A 21,320-nucleotide genomic window follows, 5' to 3' on the forward strand; every position below is an offset into this window, starting at 1 on the left:
TCTCTGTCTGCTGTAGATTAATAAGGAAGAAGACTGCAGGTCAGAGATGATTAAGAGCGTAATGAGTCCAGAGAGTAGGGCGAGGGTGTTGGATGGTGCGATCTTGGCACAGCATCTTGCAGTCGTGTTGTGTTAATCGTATTTTTTGGTCTGGAGATTTTTTTTAAGAATGTATTTTGCTATGTTGTATAAGCTTCTTTCAATATGGGAAACATAAGAGGAGGAAGCAAAGGAAGAGTAGTACTGATGCAACTACTGCCAGTGCAGCCAATTCAAAAAATATACAACTACTCCTATCATGTAATCATGGGTATCAGCTTTGAATTGAACTAAGTTAAATACCTCAGCAACATTGATACAGAAGCAGATTAATGAAAACACAGGTACTTTGTAGATGAAAGGATGAATATTTTATGTATTACTGTTCTTCAACATGGATTGATAATAGAACCAAATGTTGGTAACATTACAGTTTTACTCTGATGGTGTGAAGGTCAGATTGTGTGTCTCTGTATCTCTGCTCCCTCCAGCCACAGTCACTGAGCATCACATACAGTAAATCTGACATTAAACTAGAAATGCCAAATGTGTAAATATGAATAATATTTTTCCTATCCGGTGACCTTGATGTTGAGAATTAAGTCATGGCAGCGGTCTGACGGTTTGAGCTGAGGCAGAGCTTTCTGTTGACACCCCACTGGTGACTCATAATTCGCCGTGGGATATTTTAAATTACAGACTACAGTAATTCTCAGCTCGGGAATGATTGCCTTGCTTATTTCTTTCCCTGAGTATTAAGAATTGACTGCCAAGCCATCCTGCAAACTGGCTTTAAAGTTATGAACTTGTTATTTATCACGGTCACAAAAGACAAAACACTGAGAGTTAAGATAATTTGATCAGAGCTACTCTGGAAAATTGAAAATTGGGTAGATTTAATTCCGAGCTGAGTGAGATTTGTGGATGCGTCCAAGTGTCTACATCACTCTTTAGCAGTCTGGTGAAAGTGCACTAAGTATTTTTGTAAATTTATACTTTATATAATCTAATATCTCCTTGATTAAAACAGTGCTGAATCACTTCATGCATCACTCACATTGTTTTTAGACTCCACAGAAGCTAAACAGGCACAGCATATGTACACGCTGTGTGTGTACATATGCACATATGCACTATGATGCGTACACCTGCACGGAGACACACACTCATACATATTCCTCTGCTTGACCTCCACCCCTTCCTCAATATCTGCAGGAATGAGGAGGTTTTGTATAAAGACAGAGGAGGAGACGGTATTTATTATAACCCGCTGGAGTCCCAGAGGCTCCCTACCTCATATTTCATCTTAATGCCTTACAGCCTCACTTTTCTTTTTTTTTTCTTTTTTCTGTCTCATCGTAGAAAACTTCAGAGGAGAGAAACAACAATGGCAAAGCAGGGGACTCGGTGTTCACAATCAGTCTCACCTTGGCCTTATCAGGCGCTTCCATATCTCAACAGATTAAACTGCCCTAAATTAGACTGTGCTCTCGCCGGACACGGCGAGACGTCCCCGGGGAGCCGGAGAGGAACGATGGGTTTTTGCTGGAGCGGGGAGTGTGGTAGCAGGCCTTGCTGGGCAGGCCATTATATGCCCTGCCATGCTGGTTGGGTGGGCCCCACTGTGCCGCTCTGCATCTATGGTTTCTGCTCCATGATGAAGCCTATAGAGCCCTTCATGACAGAGTTCCTCACAGGGACTTACAAGAATCTCACCACCGAGCAGGTGAGGCACTGAGCTATGAAATGAGATTTGTGACTGCTGCACGGTGATGGAGGCTTTAAGGTCATTAGGTTTGCTAGGTTTTTTGTTTTAATATACATAATATGAATAATCTAAATGCATGTAAACAAAGTTATGAATATACAGGATTAATCCAAATAGTGGATGTTTGGTTCAGACGTCTGTCAATGTATAGTCAGAACTACAGTAACTAGTTGCTTTATTGGTTACAAATGTAATATGTAAGTCATTATAATTGTTTTCCATTATTCATGCCCTTATGACATATTAATGCTGTGCTCATAATATTGGCATTATGTTGGCTATGCCTCTAATATAGTTTAGTGAACTGTCAGTTTAAATTGAGTCAAATAATATTTTGAATGACACCACCTGATAACTAAAGATGTAGCCTAACGTCAAATTACGTCCTTTCACAAAATGTTTAACCTGATGGTGGCACTAAAAAAGAGGTTCAGACGGTTACTGAAATAAGTAAAATCAAGAATGTATTAATACAATTTTGCAATCTCGCCAGTCTTTAAGATTATCCTTCAACGTGGGCAAATGTGTAAAATACCCATACAAGGCAAAGTAATCACATGTTGTGTTGATCGTTTAACATGTTGTCTAAGAGGATGAATTCTTATTGTAATATGTATTACTTCTTTACATTATTCACCATGTTATTTTCTCTCCATACATGGAGAGAAAATACCACCACAACTAATAATGTACAGCCACTGCAAACGGATGTAAGCACTAGCTCGACTAGCGTCAGCAGAGCTGTCCTCTTTACATGAGAGAGTTCAAAGCTTTTGGTTCAGACTGGAGGGAACGGGGGGAGCCTCGACAGCATTGTGCCTCACATGGGGGCATTAAGAAGAAACTGAATAGAGTCCTTCACGCCTCTGCAATGACAATCACTTTGTGATGCACAAGGCGGGCTGGGAGCCACTTTATGGCAGGTTCACCCGAGGTGTACTCATTTCATGCTCAACCATGTATGATGCAAATTACGTTTCAACTTGTGGTCCTGAGAGGCTGTTGAGATTCCATATGAAGTTTATTGGAATTTACTAAGTTGGTGAACAAAGTGCAGACTCCAGAGATTCAATTTCCTGTTCCAAACGTACCAATGAAGTACATTTGACACAAGAGTGACTAAGATATGCTCAAGGAGCTCTTAAGGATGCATTTAGACTGAATACTTACCAACACAGTTGGTTTGATCCATGCGTTTACAGAATGACTACCGCAGTGTTCCATGTTGATTTGCCACAAACAGAATTAGGAGAGTGAGGGTTGGGATATTAGCTAATAGCTCAAGTCTGTACAATGAAGGAATTTTCTCAGTTTTTCTCTCAAACAGCTTGCACAGTGGCATCTCTATTTCAATGCACATGTGTTTAATTGGTGTGAAAAATGTTCGGTTAACTGTTGTAGCTACTGATTGGTACAGCAGGGGTTATGGGTGTTACTTTATTCAGTTTACCCTTACCAAAGTGTTGGTTAAGAGGGCAGTTTGACCTTATTAAGGTACCACTAAGAAAATGAATATGGACACCAAAGTCATTATAATGTGTCCTCTGGAGACAGATGACTCATTATCAAACCTCTTATTTATGTAAGACTCTGACACTTCCTATACAAATCACTATTTACAACAACTGTCTGATCTCATTCACACACATTGTTTTGTTACATAACAGCTGATAGAGATCAGGCAGATTTGAAATTGTGCCACTGCCATAAAAACCCATCTTTGAATCGGATTTCAGTCGAAGCTAAAGTGAAACGCCCATAAACAACTGAACTGGAACAATCAATTTAATAACCATATTTTTTGCTTACCATGCCTTCCAAGCTGGTGCCATTGTGTTTATTGTCATAATAATATAATGAATCAATTTATCACATTATGAGCCTCATTCGAAGTGTTTCCTGTTCCATCATGAACATGCAGAAGTGATTTTTCATTGATTATGAAAAGAGGTAGAACTGCATGACGGAGTGCTGATCTCATCGTGTTTCCATACCAGTTAGGAATCATTTTCTAAAGAATAATTAGGTCTCCACCTTCCTCCATTTCCAGGTGACGAGACAGGTGTATCCCGTGTGGACTTACTCGAGCCTGGTTCTCCTCATCCCAGTCCTCCTGGTGACAGACTTCCTCAGGTACAAGCCTGTAATCATCCTCCAGGGGCTCAGCCAAGTCACAATGTTTTTGCTGGTACTAGTTGGCTCGGGGGTCCGCTCGGCTCAGTTGGCCTTCTTCATCTACAGCATTGCCATGGCAGCAGATGTGGCCTATTTATCCTACATGTACAGTGTGGTGCAGCCTAGCTACTATCAGAAAGTGACCAGTTATGTCAAAGGGGCCGTGCTGCTGGGCTACGCTGTGGGCGCTCTGCTGGGTCAACTGCTAGTGTCTTTGGGTGGGGTGTCCTTGTACTGCTTAGCTATTGTGACTCTCATCTCTGTCTCCGTAGCACTCATAACCTCCTTTTTCCTGCCCATGCCGGAGACTAGTTTACTTCTTAAGGGGACGTATTCTGCCCAACAGGGAAGCTCAGGTGAAGACCGTCACGACTCTGAAAGCCAAGACTTTTCCACGTGGGTTAAGAGCGTGACGGCTGCCAGGCACGTGAGGAGGATGTTTAGGAGACTCGTATTGGACTGCAAGAAATGTTATTCGTCTGCGGCCATGCTCTACTTCTGCATATGGGCAGCTACAGGGAGATGTGGCTTTTACCAGGTTACAGGGTACGTCCAGCTCCTCTGGGTTTACACGCAGCCTCACAACTTCACGGCCTACAATGGAGGGGTGGACAGCCTCAGCACACTGTCAGGTAACTAATGCACCATTACAAGCACCACTTTAACCAGCTTCAAGATGAACATGTAATGCATCGGAAATAATAATCCATTTAACAATTAACAGCCTTGACTGTAGGCTCCTTGCAAAGAAATAGCCCGGCACATACTGTAAATCTCCATGAAGTCTTTAACTCATATTTTTGTGCGGTTTAAGCGGATGAGACGTGTTTTATTCATTATTGAGTTTTAGAGGTGCTGGTAGGTGGATTTTGTTTTCATTCTACACATTCTGCGGCAAAAAAATAATTGAATAAATAGAAAGAAAGAACTCAATCCCTTTCTATTATCAGTACCGGTATTCACAACCCCCAAAGTACGGCGGACAATAGCAGCAACATTAATTAGAATGTTTAATTGCCTGCTCTCATCCCCATATGGGTACAGCAGCTGCTGCCATCCAGCCAGTACACTTTTATTGATTATAGAACTGATAGTCCTGTATTCCCCAGAAGCCAAAGGCAATTACTCTGTGTAAACCGCATCCAGCTGTATGCGTTTCACTTGCAAATGGTTCTACCCAACATGCAGTCAAGCTGTAGGTCCCTATGTCTGATATTTCCCCAAAGATCCCTGCTGTGTTCTCTTCTGTTCCCCACCTTGACCTCCCTGAGGAAAGAGAAGTTGGTGGAATCCGAAAGGGAAACTATGAATATGGATGACCAGCATGATAAAATACGGCACATCATTTACGATTTATGTTCAGTATATTAATAACTGTACGCCCTCGTGCTCGAAAACAACATTCTCTTGTAGCTCATTAGGATTAAGATAAAACAAAATGTGTATGCAGAACAAACTGAGTTATGTTCAGTAATATGTTTTTGTATGGTGTGATTTTCAAAGGAAAAGGAGTTACAGGCTTCCATCTTTTTATCTATGGTCTTAAGCAGTAATTACAAATAATTTACACTTCAAACATACATATTTATTTATAATTCAGTTTTTATTGCAAAAGAGGTAACGCCAGACACAATTAAAACAATAAAACTATAAACAAGACGACTGAAAATAAGAGAAAAAATAACAATAGATGTACATAGATAGCTGCTATGGACATATCCAATAGTAATGAATTATATTGGGAAAATGGCATCCTCATAGAGTTATCATTCATGTGTCATAATGTAAGAAACCTACCCTGCAAGAATCGCCTTTAGTAGCAACCCTTGTCCCACTTCCTGCGACTATCAGGACATCATTTATCACATTGCTATCGGACACTAATCATAATGATAACAAGATGACCTACAATGCAAGCCATCCCTCACAACCCAAGATAACATATTATAACATTGTCAGCTTAACTCCAGCCATTCAACATTGTAATTTAGTGCGCCCCATATTTTCAGAAATACCTCCCGTCTTTTGCGCAATTAAAAACTTGACTGTTGATAATTGGAGTGATGGTTTCTCCCAACCATTCATCAAAAGGGGTGATATTTTTTGTTGTTTTTTCAGTTTAGATTCAGGCCACACACACACACAGTTTAAAGCTTGCAAATACATATTTCACTCCCCCACATACACTACACACACAGTATGATGTTATCTAATCAGCGTGAAAAGCCAAACGCAGCGTGATGTCACATATTTTTCCTCTTCGATGCCACACATATTACAAAGTGGTTCATAAGCAGGGTGACCTGCATGCAGCTTGTGTTTGAACCTTCATAAATTTGGGTGAAACTAATGATGGCGTCAAGGTTGACTCAAATAGGGCATGAATACCTCAGATTATAAACAGAAAGTCTGTGTTACAAACTGTGGGCATGATGTTGGAAAAACATGGGCAGTAAGAGGCAACTCTGTGGAAAAAATAATGCAGTTCTTAAATCGGGATTAAAAGTCAGGATGCCCTCTCCATCAATTCTGACTGTTCTTCTTTTAGCCACACTACCTACATGGCTCTATCAGTGCTTTATGGAGGGTCTGCCCACTTCTTTGGTCCAGACCTAAATATCTCATCAACTATTTAATGGATTGCTGTGGAATTTGCCGCTGATATTCCAGATTCTCAGGGGATGAGTCTTAATACCTTTGGTGAACCTCTAACTTTCAAGATCTCTGTTAACACCTCTTGCTGTCACATATAAAATTGGTTAAAACATATAATAAGTACAAAAACATATCCAATTAAACTGAGACCAATTTAAACACTGTAGAGCCCAGCTGCATTATTGATTCCTCCCTATGAAGCTGTACAGTTGGCCCCTGCTGACCCTACTAAGCCTCCAATTGACACTGCTGAGGAAACTGGTCCAATGATTCAGTCTTCATTTGACCCACCTCTGCTAATCAGCACCCGGGGATTGATTAAGTATATCTTAAATACACACAAGTTCCAGTGGTGTCCATGTTGGACTATTAGCACTGATTGATCACGAATAGACAAGGACTTAAAGGAAATGTACACATTTAGATTAGTGAAGCAATTACACTTCGCTTCTCTTCAGTCGCGTAGATAAAGAGCTCTGAGTGAAGAGATCCATGTCTCTGGTGTTCCCTATTTACCCTCACCACACTGAACTCGCTTTACTTTTTATTCAATCTTCAGCAATTACAAGAAAGGTTCGACATGGCAGTTGTAGTTGTGGAAATTGTGATGAATATGTAGCAAGCAAGTTAAAGTGACGTGAGATGAAGAGTGGGGGGATGAAACAAGAGAGAATTTCAAAAGATAAAAAGAGGGCAAAAAAAGGGAGACCTAAAATAACCAATGCTTCAAAGAGCCAGTGGAGTCCCCGATCGTACATCCATCGACAGGGATGAAGGTCTCATAACTCCTTCACATGTCATACGAGGAGTCTTGTGATGTGTCTGGGCTACACTGTGCCACCTTGTGGCTGAAATGAGAAACGTCACTTTCCAAAAGAGAAGAGTTCAACTCGTCAAATGTTGGACAGAATTATATCGATGCATATCCTGCTGCTGAAGAGCGTCATTATTCCATGGAGACATGGATATTATGTGACAGATTGAAGACAAAGCTGAATATATTTGACTGTGTTGGGATGAACTGTGAATACATTTTGAACTAACCCGGTAGTCGTGCAGTGACTCAGAATGAATGTGTTCTCCTTTAGGAGCCGCAGCCACTGTTGCTGTGGGACACATGTCTCTGGAGTGGTCTGTGTGGGGGGAACTGGTCCTGGGGGGTTTCACGTTCCTGATCGCAGGAGCTATATTCCTAATGGATCGGACTGACAACATCTGGATCAGCTACTCATGCTTCTTCCTCTTCAAAACCGTTTACATGGCGCTCACCACCATCTGCACGTAAGAATGCATTATAGAAGTGTCAGCAGCACAACAGTCCACAAATACTGTATCAGTGTGAACACGTGCATGATTTACTGTGTTGAATTTGAATGTATGACACCACAAAGATGTTTTGTGTGTTAAACAAGTCTAGATATGCCTCACGGGCTGTAATGGTTCTATGGCGAGTGGAGAGTATTCTAAACCTCCAAATGCATCCTAACCGTATTTAATGGTGTTGTTGCACAGTTAACGACACAATCGCTTCGTGCAGCTTGATCCATCTTTTTATTTGTACTTACGTGTGTAATTTGGGCTCCAGCGATGCTTAATACTCAGGTTGTGCAAAGATTTCCCTGAGCACAACATAAGTCAATTACATCCACCACTAACACCACAAGATGAATGAATTACTCTGCTTGTTTTCAAACTGGGTTATTTTCCTTTATTTTCCTGGGTTATTTTCCTCATATCTTGTCCCTGCTGTGTGGGACAAAATGAAGAGCTTTCAGTCAAATCATTTTTAGCGATGGCAATGACGGTTGGCCGGTCCACAAACATTGGTCAAAACGGAATTATCTCAACAATTATTGGATATATTACTCTCGTGGTCCCTGAAATGTGAAATGTGAGGCTAGATTGCCATACAATTTGATACATGCAGTCCAACCATGTCCGCAGAAGATAAATCCCAATGTGGATGACTTATTGACTTTATCTGTTGCCACCATAAAGTTAAGGTTTTTACTTATCTTGTGAAAAACCTTAACATCTAATAGACGGATTGACATTCATGGTTCCAGACGATGTATCCTAATGACTTTAGTGCTGCCCTAACTTTTCCTCTATTGTGGCTCCCTGAGGTTGACACTTGTGGTCTATTTTCAATGAATTGACAGGAAACAAACACAATCGGGGTCATCACGTCAAACATTGTATTTGTTCAAAATTGTTGTCTATAACCAAATGAACAACAAATTATGTTTCCATCTGCCTCAGCTATACTTTTTTTAATTAGTAAAGGTTAGCATGCTAAAACCCTAAAGTAGAATGGTGAATATGCTTAATACAATCTGCTATGCATCCTCATGTTAACATTGTAATTTTCAGCATAATAGCATGCTGACTTTAGCTATACCACCAAATTGTCGAATTCATTTTTTCAATATTTGATTATCCTTTGTTGTAGGTCCAAGTTCATATTACTATGTTATAACTGAATTGGTCAAAGCGTATGAGCACTATCATGTACGTACTTCCCAGTTTTCAGATAGCCAAGATGCTGAGCAGGAAGCGCTTCGCTTTGGTTTTCGGCATGAACAGTTTTGTGGGCACGATCCTCCAGAGTGTCCTCACCGCCATCGTCATCAGCTCCAAGTCTCTGCAGCTCACCATCACCTCGCAGGTACTCACACATCACACGTTGAGTTCAGGAGATGATTTATCGGCTTTATATTTCATTCATTCATTCATTGAAAGTAGAATACTGAGTGATACCTATGAGCTTAACTTGGATTATAAAGATATTTTATTGGAGCTTAAATAAAAACAATTAAGAGTGCTGATTAAAGGCCTCAGAACAACATTATGCTGTTTGAAGGGACTTTTAATAAACATACAGAAGGAGACGGATCAAAAGAGAATGTTCGGATGATTTTTGTTTTTTGATTTACAAGTCATCGTCCACAGTGCAAGTAACCCCCTCACATCTTTTCAGTTCCTTATCTACGCCTCGTACTTTGTTGCCATTTCCCTGCTGTTCACAGTCCGAGGTGTGTATACTGTGCTCCACATGAAGCGTCCCGCTGGAGCCAACCAGACAGAGAGAGGCACCAACCTGCCAGAGGCCTCAAGCCTTTGAAGACCCCAATTATCATTTTAATCAAAACTGTCATCATTTATTACAGCAGCTACACACAAAAAAGATTAAAGATTCATACTTACATGAACATCAAGCTATTCAATGTGGTTGAGTTATCAGTCTGTCATCACCATGATGTAACTTATCGATTCTACAGACGTGCTGTGAGGAAATTAAGGAAAGTGCATTTCTTAAACGTGGCCACCAGAGGACACTACCTGCACAATGTAAAACAATGATAGCACTACACTGCAGCTCTGTGAAACACAGACATTTTAGACTATCATTCTGGATGTATGTTTTCAAAGTAAATATATCTAGTGTGACAGAATATGTGAATTATAACCTTTTGGACGTTCAAAGCTATGAATCTCAGTCGTCCTTCTCGTTGAGATGCTGACATGTTGAAATCAATATTGTTTCCAGTATGTTCTAGTGTTCACCTACGTGTACATATATGCCTGAGTCACAATGCGTATAAGGTTTGCTTCTTGTGTTTGTGGTTGATTGATGAAATAATCTACAAAAGTGCATCTACAGGATATTTATCAGGCTTGCATGAACATTTATGTAAGCTCTTTTATAAATGCTGATCAGCCTCCCGAGCACCAACAGCCTGCTGTAATGATGTCCAGTAAGTCTCATTCAATGTTTTGTTATGGCAAATAGCTCTATATGCCTCTCAGCTTGCTGTTGATGTTTAGACACTAAATCAGCAGTAAACTTGGGATTGAATTTGGTGAATTGAGGCATTATTATAGTGCAATAGGACGAATATCTTAAAGCAACATGTTGTTGCCAGGTAACAGACCCAGTTCGTTTTTTAAGGCTTAGCCTTGTTCAAACAGGTCTGAGTCAGTCTGCTCTAGCTTCTGATGGGTTTGTATGTGTACAACAGCTTTTATTATACATGTGTAGGGACATGATTGCATACGTGTTTTTTTGCTAATCATGTGCCGTAATCAATCAAGCGACCTCGTTACAATCAGTTCAGTGCTGTGATTCTCAGCATGTGGTGCGTAAACCTAATGCTCTGCATGTTTCTATTAGTCGATAAGCAATTTCTGTCCTCATTCATGAATGACACCACACAGCAGTCAGGCAGATAGAAAAAATGGAAATGACCCTCCCCAAGTGGTTGGATGATGCATGCGTAGTCACGTCTGACCTTTAATTCATAATTACAACAGTCAATAATAAAGGTCCCACGATGGATATTAAGGGCAGCTATTAGCTGGAATGAGCTGGCACATTTTACGTGTCGCACTTGCTTATTGTTAATATATTGATGACAAGTCCCTTAGTTTTGTCTGGTGTTGTTAAGACTCTCGTTAAATGTAGAGCAAAGAGCTTCTGGTAACACTTTGTAATAACTACACGCTATGAAGCATTAGTTAAGTATGAGTAAACACTTAATTCATCATTTATAAAGCATTGTTCCTACATACAGCCATATTCTTCTGAAGGAGAATCTCTTTGTTTTGGTTTTTACATGAATCCATGTGGCTGAGAGGTTTGTATTTAAGAGTACATTGTTTGCATCTTGTAATAAATATTGATATGTACTTGATCACTTTGTGTTGTGTCTATTTACCTTTTGTGGGGTTTCAGGCACTGATGGCCTTTCAATGTCATTTATAAATGCTTTGTAAAGCATAGATAGTCTTCACATTAGAAGAGGTCACACAAAATACTTAACAGTAACTACCTGAATTAATCATGAATTGCAGTGTTAATATGCATTCATAAAGCATATATTAACATAGTCCCTAACCATTAGCGAATATATCAATCATTATATATATAAATGCATGAAGGTACATCTAAATAAGTTATTAATCATTTACTAACACTTCATAAAGGATGTTATTAATCATCTACAACTCCTTAATAATTGGTTTGTAATATATTTATAATACTTCATTTACAAATGGGGAATCTATCATTTATAAAGTATGAAAACACAATCATGAAACACATAATAGAAGCTTGTTAATCAAGAATAAAACATTTATAACTGTTATAAATTGTATACTAATGAGTGTTAATGTAGGAACAATGCTTTAAAAATGATGAATTAAGTGTTTACTCACACTGAACTAATGCCTCACAGCGTGTAGTTATTCTAAAGTGTTACCGAGCTTCTTTTCTAGGGTTGTGTGACGTAGGACGACCTCAGACGGGTTTCGGAGAAGCAGCGGAGCAGGAACCGCACTACGCCCGTTGCGGAAGAGGACGGTAGTCAGCTGCTCGCGGACTAATATTAACGGCGTGAAGGAAGTGAAAAGGCTTGAACGAGCTAGGTGGTGCAAAATGACGGCCGTGTCTGTAAATAGATTAGTTGTTGGAATGCTGTTAAGCATTCCAACAACTGATCAGAACTGGCCATTTTAAAACATGTCATAACAAGGGAAAGAGCAGACATTTTGACTTGTCGTAGTTGGAAAAGTTAAACTGTGAATAATAACAATGGGTCTGCATTCTACATAAATGTCACAGTGAGCCATGACAGTGTGACACGGAGCTGACATGCCCACCCCAACGGAGCTGACATGCCCACCCCAAAACTGAAGCAGCTAAAGGATGTTCAGCCATCATTAATTTCATTATTCACACTTGTGCTTTTCCTGCTGTGACAGGTCAAAATGTCTTCTGTGGAAAAAAGCCTATTGGGATAATGCGTATGTCTCCCTGTGAGAATATATTACTGGAACTGATTTAAAGTGGAGTTAACTGAAATTTGAAGAAAAAAAAACTGCTCTGCCAGCGCTGTCAGACGAGGATGAATTTGGAGTCTCGGAGGTTATTCATGTGAATTCAAGCTTTCATGAATCTAAAAAAAGGGTGGGTACAGTTTATTCAGTTGTGGTTATCAGTCTTTCCGTCAGAGGTAGACACTAACTATATAGTGTTGTAAGATAATTAAGGAAGCAGGTTTATGATCATCCACCTCGTAACTCACGATCAGCTGCAAATAAACAGCCACCCACTTTATTGCAGTTCCCTGAGGTCACACAGTCATCATTCCCTCACCTCTGAGAGAAATGAAAGCAACAGCCAGATCACTTGGGGTTTGGATTTATTGAACGAGAGGCAGAAGTACGAAAGATCGACAGAATTAATGAGCTTTATAATACTTTGTCTTGACGCACCGGTTTACTCACCCTCGCACATGTTCAAATCATCGTGGACCGTACAGGTCATCTGCAGCGTCACAATGTATGTACAAAGTCAGAACTTCTTGTTGGGAATGAGTCGTCTGAACTTTACAGTATGTTAACCGAGGGTAAAATAATCATACTTAACCTGCGTTTCACTTGTTGTAGTCACACATCTAACAGCAATGAATACAAGTTTTAAGGAAGTGGTAGATTCAACAAAAAACGACGAGTTCAATTTAGTTTATTTTCTCTGTATTTATGTTTGCATGCATCTAAAACACTTTACGTTACTTTTTCTTTTACCTTTTTAATAGTCGTTAAAAAAAGAGAAAATAAGAGCGCTGATGGTGAACAAACTGAAAAAAAAAATATGTATATATAATAAATATATATATAATATTTATTTTATGCATAAGAGTAAGCTGTTACTACTTTTGGCTGCATTGTAACATCACACATTACCTCTCATTTATTGAGGATTGCTTCATGGTCTCCACAAAAATGATATCACCAAATGAAAATGCCAAATGTTTTGTCTTCGGAAGAACTGTTCAGTTGGGTGACCGTGTGATCACTGGGTAGAGTGGGAGAAATCACTTTGTACAATGTTCTGCTGTATACCTCCCACACAAACCTGTTCTACGGCCAACATGTTTGCCGCCACAGTTCCTCTTTTTCACACTTGTTCGACGCTAGTGGGATTATTTCATCTTGTTAAACTATTGGAAATACAAGGAAATAATTTCATTCATTTCCCAACTGTTCGTGTCTGCAACTGCCATGCAGGTCTACCCCAGTTTCTAAGATGTTTAGCAAAGGGGCACACAGGAGCTCAGACAACTTTCTTTTCTATTTATAGTTACAGTCAGCAATGACAACCAGGGTATTTCCCTCAATATAACTACTGTGACGGTTCCCTGCCATGCTCCTGGTTTGTGTGTGTGTGTCCCTTTAACGGCAGGAACCCGGAGATTGTAAACGGGAGACACCTGGGCCAGTGTGCCAGGATAAAGCTCCGCCTTCCTGGCAACATCTCCTATCACCCTGTGGAGGAGCGAGGACGGCTCGCGCCATGCACCATTTGTCGCTGGATAATTTGTTATGTCAAATAAAACTCTTTGTTTTGGGTAAACGGTCTGCGTCTCCCTCAATAGGTCATGGCCGACAGCCAGGTCGTGACAACTACATATGAGGCAATACTACTGTAACTACAGGTCCGGTACACATTCATGATTTTATTGGTGACACTTTTTGTATGACACTCACATGAGCACCCTGTAAAGACAATATTACATAAACCACTTAACTGGCTTTGTATGTCATCCAACTTGTTTTTGATGAATCAGTTCTATTTTCTTCAGTTTTTACTTTATTTCAAGAACATGTCACATTAAATACCCAAAAATGTAACACATTCCACGTGGCTGGCAGCAGTTTGGGGAATGAGTTACATCGACTGCATGCATAGTACTTTTAATCCAAATCGCTTTAATATGTTTGCTCCCATTCAATCATTTTCACACGCACACACGGCAGCAAGCTTCGATGCAAGTCACTGATCTAACCATCAGGAGCAATTTGGAGTTCCATGTCTTGCTCAAGCTCACTACGACATGTGGACAGCAGGCCCCGGTAATCAAACTGTCAACCTGCTGATGACTCATCCTGAAGACCTCTCCAGACATCTGGACCTTGAAGGAAAGAAGGTTACGTTTAGCCTGAGTTTGGTGTATCTTTGTGGGGCGTGACAAGGCCACCTCTGCACATATTCCACATTCACTTGATATCATGTTTCAGGTAAAATCAATGACTGAATTGGAGAAAAGTCGGCTTGATGTAGATTCATCGAATGTGCTGCAATTTTCCTGTACCAGTCCAACAAATCGGGATCCAGAGAGAAAAACGTCACTGTGTCCCCAACGATTTCTATTTCTAGACAGTTTGGGTGATTGAATTAATATTGATTTAAACCGTCCTTGGGCCGTATTCACAAACAGTCGCAGAATACTCTCCTAAAAATGTGTAGTTGCAGAGTGATTTAGAAACGTCTCAAAGCAACTCTGAGCAAGTAAGAAAAATAAACTTTGACCTAAGTGAGGGCACGTGGTTGACCCCGTTGATGCATTATTTTGAAGAGGTGTGATTGGTTGATCCACGTTCAGCGTATCTAACATGAGATCGAACACAAACATTATCCCGGCGCAACTCGTTTCACCGGGTCCTGGCAACTGAATCCCTTTTGTAAAGAATTGTATTTTTAAAAAGAATAGGACATTCATTACTCTGCTCATCTAAAGAAGCCTCTCTTCATCAGAGGAATCAAACCCTTTCAGGCTCCGAAGCTCTGTCATCCTCATCCCTGCTTTGCCAAACCGCTGCTACAACTTCAGCAACTGTACACTTCCTTGCCATTTGTCAATCCTCTCCAATGTCAACAAAACGACAACTACAGTGTTTATAAGATGATGGGTAGGTCCTTGGTTATTTCTTGAGCGTCAATTGGTTTCACTCAAAGTGTAGACGGAAACACAGATCCACCAAATATGCACAGTGAGAGGCAGGTGTGTCGAGCTCGCTCCTCTGCCTCCTAGCATGCTGTGTGAGTCACGTACGATCTCGCAAGGTTACAGACTTAAGCAGTGGAGAGTCTACAGATTCTGACATTTGAACTTTGTGGCAAAGATGTTTCTAGAAACATCAAGTAAACATGATGTACCTGATGACTAATAGGCCTATACTGATGACCTGCTGGTGTTGAGGGGGAAGCCCTCCAGTCTTCTCACCCCTTTGATCGAGCAGTGATCAAACACTGTGTGGGCACGCTCACTTGTATTTCTCAAGTGAAGCCCACTGCTCCATGCATTACTTTGATAGGTGGTTCTTCCATCTTCTCGCCATGCCACAACATGACATTGTACCCCAACTCATACAGAATGCCCTTGATCCGGGTTGCCAATGTTCAGTCTTCTATGAAAGGCCAGACTGATTCGGGAGGTTACTTGTCAATATCACATGGCAGGCACGTGGGTTAACTTGACACACACATGATTCAGTGGTAGGCTACGTGGGGAGGAAGGGAGCTGTACACTGGTGTCTCTGCTAAACATATGATCCATCTGGGCTAGTTCTCCATCCAAAATAAATCACAAATATGGCAGGACGTGCAACACTTGCAACACATTTCTCCCTCTTTCACCCTCTGCCCTCTAAAGTCATCTCCGCCTATGCTCTCTGGTCGCAGGCATGGATGGTGTTTGTCCCATCTGCTTCATTATGTGCATGACAAACATCCCCCCAAACCCACAGTTTCTGCTCTGTATGTCATTCCTCAGCACCCTAACACCCGAAATGATGCGGTTCAACTAAGTAAACTCCCGCCAGAACACTTTGCGCCTGCATTTTGGAAATGCCCAAGACTATTTGTACCGAACTAGAAGTTTTCCAAAGGTAAATAGACTACAAGTTAAGTTTGCTACCTAGCTAGCTAGCTAACTAACTGACAGGTTATTATTATTAATATTACTATGATTATTTAGATTATGTTGAAAACCGGGACATTCTCGTGTTTTATGGATATTTGTATGGACTCAGGACATTCAGCTTGAAACTGGGACAATCCCTGTCAAAACCGGGATGTCTGGTTACCGAAGGGAAGCCACAAGCGAGTCTTTTGGCCCAAATCAAGAACGACAATGCTGGCTCAAAGTGGAACACAGTCTAATCTCAGAACACAGATTACCACATTGAGGTTATGATTATGTTGCCAAACATCAATGAAGAAGCAATTTGTTTGCAAGCAAAGGAGATATATTTCGACAACCTGAAATGAAAAAAGTGTAAGACCTTCTCCCCTGCTGAGCCAAAATCCTGAATGCTTCCCCTTCCAGTTCGCCAAACAGTGTAATAAACAACGACGCACCTGCAACAGTTCATGGAATTTACAGACGAGGCATTCTAGCGGTCAGCAGTCAATTCCTCCAATTTTAGCTGCTATCTAGGGCGCCTTCACATGCCAATATTTAGTCCGTTTAAAATGAACTCTAGTGCGGTCAGTCTGGGGTGGTTCTGAAAGCAGTCATAATTTAGAGAGGACCAAAATAACTGGTCCGAGATCACTATTTGGTCCACTTTAATTTGAGCACTGTGAAACCGAACCAGACTAAATAGAAAACAAACAAAGTGTGAATTCCAGTCAAATTTGGACCAGCCCAAAAGGAACCCTTGATGACACAAAACAAAATCTAAAAATCCTGGTTTTGCTTCGTCATTATGGGATAGTGCGTGTGGTTTGGAGCCACGAAAACTAAATGCGACATTAAGAGCAACACACAATATTTACAAACTTTATTTATTGATTTCTGAGTCTTTTATAGTGAGATTAAACTACTCTAAATTATCTGGTAAACTTGTTTACACAGGTGGTTTAAATTAAGGCCATCTGTGCAAAACACAATGTGAAAAAAGGTGAGAGATTAATGAAGAAGCTGTAAAGTTAAATCTGACAGCCTGAGATAAACATGGAGGCAGACTCAACAACAATGACTAACAGGGTGAATATATTTAACCCTGCGGACAATCATTTCAGAATGTCCATGTGTTCCAGGGGTATTATGACCTATTTTAGCAGGTCAGTAAGCCTCCTTGTGTAAGTCATAATGGCTTTGTTGTGTAAGCCATAATAATGGAGATGAGGGATCAGAGGGGGAATGCTGGAGACATAGATGCAGAGGATTTTACACCAAAATTAGGAACCAATAAATCTACCAGACAGAAGCCCTACTCAGTGTGTGATGGTGGAAAGTTGATGTTGTCAAATTGAAGCCATAACACATTTTTGTAAGTCACAAAAATAAAATAACCTTTCACTAAGAACAGGTTTATTTTTACAAGCCTGCAAATTAAAAAACAACAACAAAGAAACAGCATGACATCTCAGGGGTTGCAGATGAAAATATGGAACAGTTCCATCAGATTGATTGAATTAATGTGTGCTGTCCCCATTAGATAAATTAGGTGGAATCGGGTTGTCTATTTTTCGATTTCAAATCAAATAATTTCTGTTGATGAGATCCAATACTAATACTATAAACAGTGATATTATAAGCATACACTATATGTAAGTAAGGTATTGGAATCTATGACACTTTAAACTTTTGTTTGTTTGTCGTCTTATTGTAACCATGATGAAAAATATATCTACAGCCACGTTAACGTCTCTGTAACCTCATACTCGGCTAAAATGCCAAGGGAAGCATGGTCACATGTTCACAATGACAATGTTAACATGCTGATGTTTAGCGGGTATCATCTTTACCATGTTCATCATCTTATTTTATTTCGCATTGTCATTTGAAATGTGTGAAATGCCAAACAGGACTGGGAGACGTGCATGTCAGACAATGTGAAGACTAATTACTCGATGGAGTAAGGATGTGTGAAATGTTTGCTTCCGGTAGATTTCCGATTCGTCACCCAGAGAGACGGTGAGGGACAAAGACGGTGTCTGAATGGTAACGCTACGATACAAGCATCTGCAGCGTCATAAAGGTCACGTATATCTGAACAACCATGTGGGCGGATATTTTCATCACTCTTTCACCCTTTTGTGGTCTGCTTCCTCGCGTTTGGAAAAGGGTTTTGAACACATAGTTTATGTATCTGCTCACTGCTGGATGACGGAAAAATAGAATCAGTCAAACTGCAAGATTTCCTTTCTCAGCTGTGAGGGTGCATGTGTTTCTTCTTACACCATAATGGGTGATTCAGGGGATCTATGCATCATTGCCGGGTGCGACGGGAAGATACTGTGGTTATGTAATTCATCAGAATACAGAAATCTCACGACTACTGGCTAAATCTGATCTTTTCAAACACCCCCATCATCAACTATTGGTCTTGTATTTCCACGCCTTCGCTTGATTCTTAAATTGGTTGTTTCAACATTTATATTTACGGTGTTGATCAATAAAAGATACTCCAATTTCTGAATGGTTTTTGCTTGCTCCTCGAGTTAGTTCTCTGAACCGTAGCTTTTACAGACTGTGTGCAACTCTGAATTCTTGACGCAATAGAATGATGATGTGTTTGTAAGTGTCTGAAATTGAGGAAAGAGAAGAAGAAGGATATAGACATGGAACATGTGTGTGTGTAGGCAGTGTTTTTGCATGGTTTTGTGTGTGAGCGTGCGTGTTTGTGTGTGAGTGATTTTATGTAACACTTGGTTGTCTATTCAGTAGCAGGAATTATCTGTCCTCTGCCAGGCTGCCGCCTCCACACTCTCAGCTCCTTGCAGATCATATCTTCCTCTCAAGATTGCAAGATAAATGTTCTGCACTCCCTTTCTATGCACTTACTTGTAACATATCATCTTCAATATGGTTTTATATGCATAAAGGTGCAATCGCAATTCCTGTGTGCTTTGCGTGCGTTTGTGGATATGCAATATGTACTAAAACACCCGACTTTAAGAGAGGAGAGAGATACTGTCAGAGAAATGATTTGCTTGCTGTTGCTACCAGAAAGAACATTCATGTTATTATTCCCATGGCACCTTCCGAGTGCTAGTTTGCATGTGTGCACTGTAGACGCTGTGTTAATTAGCATGTACACAGATGCACATGGCATGGTGGTGAACCTGCTGTGGTCTGTGCTTAGTGAGCGAAATCCATAGCATTTACTATAAATCATCTGTGGAATACTTAGTCTCGCCTAATAATGAACTCTCCTTTGTAGTCTTAAACCGTATCCGCTATTTCTCTCTGTCTCTTTCTGTCACATGCTCAAACAATTAACTACATAATGCAATGTAACATTAGCATCTTCAAATAGCTTATTGTGTCCATTTAAGTGTTAAATAAAAAACAAATATTCGGTGAATTTTCTTTTTTTTGGGGAAAAAACAACCCCAACTTAAAATCAGCACATTTCAGAAGCTGGATCCATTAAATGCAGAGCATTTATTCAGCACAAAATGAAAACAAATGCATTCTATTTATTCTCGTTTTCTGTTGAGGTTTTGAGGTAGCACCCCTGCTGCACTACACATCTCTTCAACCACAACATCACTGAACAGCACTTCTCCACTTCATAGATGTGTTCAGGTTGTCCTTGGAGATTTCCCCCGTGCAAACAAAGCTCTCTTCCCCCTCCATCTCTCTCTTATTCCACCCCCTCTGCCTCTCCCTCTATCCGTCTCGGCTGCTCTCTCCCCCCCTGCGATTTCACACCAATGAGCATGCCGCCTGTAGTTCCCACTCGCTGGCATCAGAAACACCAGATATCTTCAGCTCTACAGATTCATACAAATACACACCAGCATTGGCTAGACGGAGGCTGCGTTCTGCCAAAACACACGTTGGCGATAGGCAGTGATATATAAGAAGGGGAGAGAGTCCAGCGCCTCTCGCACACAGCAGGCTCAAGGTAAAGGATCCATATTCATTTTTTGGATGACAAAGTGTTATGTAATTCTGCTGTGGACAAAGAGCTCTAGACATTAGTTGGGTCTTTGTCATTCTTAGTGGTTCACCGGGCTGATTATTATCTGCTGCTTTGAATAGCTTATAGTTACATCAGTAAAAACCCTGTTGATGAACTGATTCAACATCTATGTGGAACAGTGGAAACAGTCAAACTATTGGAGGCGAGAAATGCAAGCTCCATACAAGAGTGTCCTATTGCCTATTTTCCAGCTCATTCAATGTACGCTTGTGTTCATTCTGTTTGGATGCATGTTCAAATTTCTGGCAACGTGATTGCTTATTCACGCATGCTTTCAGTAACATTTCCTGTGAGCAATACTGAAAATCAGTTCCCACCTTCCCACCTTCCCTCCCTTGATGTAAAAAGCTCTGAGGGCTTTTCAGTCCAGTAAATGTCACTCATCAGAGCTATCAAAGATGGAGGAGGGCTTTGAAGCCCACACAAGTGCCACCTCAAGGTGAGGTGTATCCAAACCCGCCCATAACATTTAGATGTTTGAATTTTGAACTCTTCTACCGCTACTTACCCTACCTTTGTATGTCATTGACCAGGACACTTGTTATATCTTGTTAATTGTTCATTTGTGAGCATTAGAGGTAATATGTACCTTCAGCACATAGCCAGGCTGGCTGTTCAACCCTGCCTTGTGTTCATCTAGGTGACTACTGGCGATCACTTCTTATGTACTGAACAAAACATGCGAGTCGTAACGATCTTCTCGGCAATTCTTCAATAAGCAAATGAGCTTTTCCCCCAAAATGTCAAGTCATATCTAAACCAATTGCTTATATTTCCCTAAACATAACAATGAAATGATATTCACACGATCTCTCTCCTTATGTTTGTGAACTAAATTCCTAGAAATCTAAGTTGGACCAGGTTTTAAAATATAGGCCTAGCCTTCAATAACTTGTAT

General features: G+C 40.5%; 1 protein-coding gene across 1 annotated transcript; it reads left to right on the forward strand.

Annotated features, from left to right (window-relative positions):
- Positions 1 to 1,573: 1,573 nt before the first annotated feature.
- On the forward strand, positions 1,574 to 9,761 carry LOC306776093 (thiamine transporter 1-like; the record flags this gene model as incomplete). Its single annotated transcript, XM_079266678.1, has 5 exons — positions 1,574 to 1,765; positions 3,858 to 4,614; positions 7,726 to 7,918; positions 9,164 to 9,305; positions 9,618 to 9,761. The coding sequence occupies 5 exons, from the start codon at positions 1,574 to 1,576 to the stop codon at positions 9,759 to 9,761; spliced, it is 1,428 nt and encodes a 475-aa protein (XP_079122804.1).
- Positions 9,762 to 21,320: the final 11,559 nt, after the last annotated feature.

This window comes from Melanostigma gelatinosum, assembly GCF_949748355.1.
Source record: "Melanostigma gelatinosum genome assembly, chromosome: 4".
NCBI lineage: Eukaryota > Metazoa > Chordata > Actinopteri > Perciformes > Zoarcidae > Melanostigma > Melanostigma gelatinosum.